The sequence below is a fragment of the Triticum dicoccoides genome, chromosome 4A (genome assembly GCF_002162155.2).
Source record: "Triticum dicoccoides isolate Atlit2015 ecotype Zavitan chromosome 4A, WEW_v2.0, whole genome shotgun sequence".
NCBI classification, from domain to species: domain Eukaryota; kingdom Viridiplantae; phylum Streptophyta; class Magnoliopsida; order Poales; family Poaceae; genus Triticum; species Triticum dicoccoides.
In genome coordinates, this window is record NC_041386.1 from 600,105,299 (window position 1) to 600,111,449 (window position 6,151).

The 6,151-nt window shown below is 44.8% G+C and overlaps 1 protein-coding gene across 1 annotated transcript; it reads left to right on the forward strand.

Annotated features, from left to right (window-relative positions):
• Nucleotides 1–1,954: 1,954 nt before the first annotated feature.
• On the forward strand, nt 1,955–4,459 carry LOC119289328. Its single transcript, XM_037568682.1, has 3 exons — nt 1,955–3,078; nt 3,872–3,956; nt 4,258–4,459. The coding sequence occupies exons 1-2, from the start codon at nt 1,962–1,964 to the stop codon at nt 3,910–3,912; spliced, it is 1,158 nt and encodes a 385-aa protein (XP_037424579.1). The 5' UTR covers nt 1,955–1,961; the 3' UTR covers nt 3,913–3,956; nt 4,258–4,459.
• The last annotated feature ends 1,692 nt before the right edge of the window (nt 4,460–6,151 follow it).

Here is a 6,151-nt window from a genome sequence, read left to right on the forward strand (position 1 = left end):
AAGGGTTAACTAATTCATGATATATCAACATTCCACCCGACATTCTCTACCAAACTAGCATAATCGGAACGACGCAATGCATGGGAAGCTGGCCGCGCCTATTGAAGGAGCCAGGAAGTTTAGTGTATATATATCCTCACTGAAACAAATTAAATTGAATAATGGAAGGGAACCCGTAAAGTGGAAGAGGGCCGTCGGTGAGCCAAGTGAAAAGTGGAAGGCAATGCGGGTATATATGCAAACTAGTTGGCACCCAATGCCAGAAGGGTGTAACAAAGAGACTCGCACCCGACTTTATATATAAAACAACGACCATACAACACATCTCATATAACTCGATGCCAGAACACAGACACACCCAGGGCAAGATACAACGATGTAGAAGAACAACACACCATCCCAAATCACTCCAAGCAATGGACAAAGTTGCGCTTGAAAGACGTCGAGGTCCTCCATCGTGAACCAACATCACCAAGAAACGAAGCTGCGCCCGATGAACCTAGGACTCCAAGGCCGCACCTTCAACAAGGATACGCCGACCGATTGAAAGGATCAAGATCTGCACCAAGAAGGGTACGGCGCCCATGATGATACCAAGAAAAGCTACCCGGAGGAAGGGGAGTAGCCACGACGATACCTTCAAGAAGGGTACGACGCCCACGGCTGCCTCCATCGTCGGCCTGGCCAAATCAAGGCAAGGAAAGTCCCTTGGCAAGAATTCTCCTTCAAAATTTGGTGCGACAACTCGCGAGAACAGTGGTCGCACCGCCCTCACTGATTGCCAAGCACTGACCACCATGCCGCCCACACGGCCGTGGCGACAAACCCGCACCCGAGCCATGAGTACAGCAAACGAGCCACACGGCTCCCACCACCAAGGGCGCCGCCCCGGCATCCGAGACCACCCCACTGCCTGCACCACGGCAAATGGACACCGCAGGCCGATGAATAGCAAAAGGCACCTCCTTTTGTCCCAAAACACGCAGGAGGGGTGTATTGTGGTCTTAGTGGTTGGTTCGTTCAACACATACAATAATGATGCCACATTGGATGTGCTCATTGGCGGTAGCGCACGTGAGTATATTTTGTCAAGCCGTGCTTTTAGCTGGGGTTGTACTGATGCGTTCAAGGTAGAGCTATCGGGGGTGCGAGAAGGACACACAACCTGGTGACTCTACTTCAAATGGACGTTGCTAATTTTCTGTATAAATAAAGGTGCTTGAGGATTCAAAGGTGGATGATTCTTGCCCGAGCCATCAACTAAATGAAGGAGATTCAAAGGTGGATGATTCAAGGTAAAGATATGAGGCTTCGCGTATGTTACATTTTTTTAGGGGTGGCGTATGTTACATTAACCATACACACGATCGGGTTGCAGATTGTCTGATATACATTTCCAGAGCTGATCGTTGGACTGAACTGTGGTTGCAGGACGCTCCTCTTGCTCCCAATTTTCCCCATATTTTCGTGGATGGTCATATCTGTTTTTTTTTTACATAATTGCCTCCACATCAGAGTGGAAAAGACTCCTCACATCGTGAAAAGAAAGAATATCTCAAAACCAAAAAAAAAACAAAACGCATCGCTCTCTCAGATCGTGGCCTCTCCCAGCGCCGGCGGCCAGCCACCGCTGCCCCTCCCGCGCCGGCGACGTGCTCCTCCTGCCCTCGGCCAAATCTCTCCCACCGTCGGCCGCGCTCCTCCTGCCCTCGGCCGAATCTCTCCATCCGGTCGTCCCTGGCCCAGCCACCAGCGTCCTTCGCCCTAACCCTAGCTCCTCGACGGTCGAGGCAACAAAAGGCGGCGCTCGGCCCGGCCCCTGGAAGAAACGGTGAGGCCCCTTGTTTCTACTACTCCTTTCATAGATCGTGATTTCCGTTCTTTGCTTGATGATTTGGTTTTAACATTCTTGATTGATGATTAATTTCCGTTCTTTGCTTTCAGGAACCCTAAACTGAAGTATGAGCCGCCGCCGTTGCTCGCCGGCGACGGCACCTCCACTGGAAGACGAGGACCTTCTCCAGGAGATCCTCCTGCGCCTCCCTCCTCAGCCATCCTCCCTCCCACGTGCGTCCGCAGTATGCAAGCGCTGGCGCAGCATCCTATCTGACCCCCAATTCGTCCAACGCTTCCGCAAACACCACGGGAAACCCCCGCTAATCGGCTTCTTCAACCAAAGTTATACCGTAGTCTGCGACTTCAATCCCATCCTGGAAGCGCCTGACCGTGTCCATGCCAATCGTCTCTCGGTGCCAAAGAGACACAGCTCCATGGGGAAGTGGCGTTTCATGGGCTGCCGCAACGGCCTTGCCGTCCTGATCAACGGGGGTCGGCGTGAGGCCGTCATGTGGGATCCTCTCACCGGCCAGCAACATCGCGTGCCTTTTCCACCAGGGCTTCACGACGGTCCAATGGGTAGTTTCTATGACTGGCATGCCGCGGTGCTTTGTGCTAATGCCGAAGATGGGCACGTGCACGGAGATTGCATCAGGGGGCCGTTTAAATTGGTCTTGATCTGCAACAGATACGAGCAGGCATCCGTTTCTCTCTATGACTCCACATCTCATGCTTGGGGAGATATTTTCTCGATGGTGATAGAAAATAGAATTCATTGGACAAGGTGCAGCATCCTTGTCGGAAATGTGCTTTGCTGGTCAATTTGTGGAGGTGATGCCCTTGTGTTTGATATTGAAATGCAGAGTCTTGCTGTGATTGGGAAGCCGGCAGACAACGCTATCAGTGACTGGTCTTTTCAGCACTTACGGATGGAGGATGGTGCACTAGGCCTCGCTGTTTTGTCGGGACTGACCGTCCAATTATGGGTGAGGAAACTTAACTGTGACGGTGTTGTCGGATGGGTGTTGCTGCACAAAAACAATCCTTTGAAGGGGTTGCTTCCAAGCACAAAGCCTTTGGTATTTATCGTGGGGTATGATGAGGACACAAATGCGATTGTTCTGTCTACGGCGATTGGTAACTTCATGCTCCAACTTGACTCAGGGCAGATCAAACATATCATTAAAAGAAATGACATGTGTATCGACATGGTTTATCCCTACCATAATTTCTACACTGCAGGTAATACCTCCCTATCTACATTGCACAACCAAAAAAATCAATTAGTTTTGCTGGGATTCATTACAGTTTATTTTGGTATGCGATTGCTGTAACATTGTTAATATGATTAAGGATCGATCAGAATACATTGAGCTGCTTGTTTCTTTGTTGTGCCTGTGATTGATCGTGATGTAACTTATTATTACTGGCTACATTAAAGATGGATTGCGGATATCTATTGCTTTGATGCCTTGCCACTGCTAAATGCTAACTATGACTCTGTCCGTTTAATGATCTTTCCACCGGGAGGTTTATAACAATTGGAAACTGGCTATAACTACACTAAGAAAATATGAGGAAACCATCTCGTATGTAAAATAGTTAACCCACTGCCACATTTGAAAGCTTAAAAGATCGTTATGTTGTTCTATCCAATAAATGTATGTGCAAGACAATCTTTGTCTTCATCAATTCATAACAGCACATACTGAATTTGTTAGTGGAAAATATTACTGGTTCATATAATTCGAATGGTACTATGTGATGCTAAATGTGCATATTTTATTTTCGCACATTGGTCATAAATGGTAGGCTCTCTTACAATAGAGTTATAGACAAATGCATTTTTGTTGAACATTTAATCAGTCTTAACATTCTTGTTTGCACTTGGCAATAGATGTGGTGTCATTTACTTCTTTGTCACAAAAGCTACTTTTCCCTTTTCCATTTACATAAATATATAGCGGTTTGCACATATTGCTTTCTCACTGATTCAACTTCACTTTGAATTTTTTTTTGCTTCTTTTGGTTTTAGGCAGGGGAGTTGGGTGGAAATGGGTCGAGCTGGAACTTTGACCACATGTGATCCAGTAATGTGCTATCTTGGTTGAATGAGTGAGGTAAACTTATCTTCCTGCAATGTGTATGTGTTTTCATCTTGGATACTTAGTTTAGAAGATGATGCAAGATTTATTGTTGTCAACCATTACAAAATATTTTTTCTTCTATTATTGTTCTCCATTTGTAATTTTTTGTCTACTAGTATAATTTCGATCCGCACATGGTTCAGCTTTAGATTCTTTCTTCTAATTTGCATAATGGCAAAGTTAAAATCTACTGTTGGAATCATAAAAATTTTGATTTCTTCTGCGGGTGAGTAGTACAAATTGGGTTACTGAGATGACATTGATTGTTCTGCAGGTACCTAGAGTTACACATTGGTTGCTGAAATGAAGAAAAGTGTCTAGTTGGTTTAGTCTCCTCCATATGCTGAGGCATGTGATGTGGTTGACGCTGAGATTGCTCCTATATGTAGTATGTACTTTTATGTACGGTGGTCTCTGAAGTGGAACTTGTTGGATTTAAATGTCTGAACTTTGGTACTATCTAATATATTAGCAGATATAAGTGAACTTGCGTTCCTTATTAGTGACCTGCAGAGTTTCTTGGGTTAATGGTCGGCTCTGCTTTGTGAAGCCGTGGGCTTTTGCTGTTTACACATGGTCTTTGTGAAGTCACTATCTATCTAGAATTGATCTTCTGAGTCTTGCTAGTGATTTTAACTATGTTAATGAAGTTCACGTCACCTCACCACCATATGTAGCTGGGACAGGTAATGCTTGTATATTATAAGGTATAATATACATAGAATTATGGCTGCTGCCTAGTTCTAGGAAGGTTATATACTCCTACCTTCAGGTTCATCGAGTAATGTTTTGGATGAAGCTTCTTAAGCCAGTCAGTGTCAGCCATGCTCGGCTCGGACACTCATTCTTGGCTCTATAGTGGTCTGAATCTGTCGTTCTAATCGCTCTACAGTTTGCCGCTGCCACTCTCCTAGCTCCACTTGCCTGCTTAAAAGAAACTTCAGACAGGTTTATGAGGAAAAATGTAACCATCAATGTTCAGTGCTATAGGATCCTTTAGCACCTTCCACTTTTTATCTGCAAATTTTCGGTCAGGTTGATGCTACTCTATGTTTGCTGCATGTGGTTACGTATCTCTGGCATTATATAAACACACGAGACACAAACCACATTTTTTTCTGCATTCTACCAAAGAATTTCTCCTTTTCTTGTTGTCTGCTACCCATGATGTTGCCTTTCTTTCTGCTGCCTGATTTGATAAGGCTTCTATTTTATCACCTGAGATACGAGGAAATTTTTTATGCTTTCTCAAGCTCTGAAAACTCATATGTAAGTATGCGCATGGATAATTTGTATGGTCCCAGAATCTGCCTTCTCACACATCTCTGATGTAGTAAAGTTATTTACTGGAATATGCCTTCCAGGTTTCTATTGAGGATAAAACTGAGGGTGCGTTTGGTTATCTGGCAAGCGCTGGCTTAGCCTGGCTCAGCAAGGAAGTGAGGGATTTGTTTCCCGAGCAAGCCTGCCTCGTATCCTGCGGTTTCCAGCTTTTTCTTCGGTTGACCGAGCTAGCCAAATCGGCTCGCCTCTGTCGGCAAGGATTGCCTTGCCTAGCGAGGTAAGCTGGCGAGCGATCCAAACGCTCTCTGAGTTGCTTCTGATAGTGAAGTGCATAAATGTGACTGATCAAGTTTTGCGTATTTTTTTCCGTTGGTGTCGTTTGTTCATGATCATGCTTTGTAATTGAAACCCATGCTCTAACTTGCACTCTTCTAAAATCCTAGCACGACTGTCAGTCAAGTCTAAAGATTTGACAACACTGCTTACTGTTAGATTGTACTGCAGCATTGTTATGGAGTATGATATGACATTCACACAATAATGGATTCAGCTAGTATTATTTTTCTGGCATTTACATGTTGATACAATAATGGACCCAAAGTGGTCGGACCCTTCCCTGGACCCTGCGCAAGCGGGAGCTACATGCACCAGGTTGCCCATACAATAATGGACAAGGACAATTTTGCATTGTAGTATGTGGTAAGAACAATATCAGCTTCTAAACTACAGAACTTCAAGGAATTTGGCAACTAGACATGAATTGCTTCATTTGTCACAGTTGACTTGAGTCTTCTCACAACCAAGAAAACTATCCTTCTTATATGTTGTAGGTCTACTGATTAGATGATTATATTTTAATGTTACGTAATCTGTTTTTTTTTTTT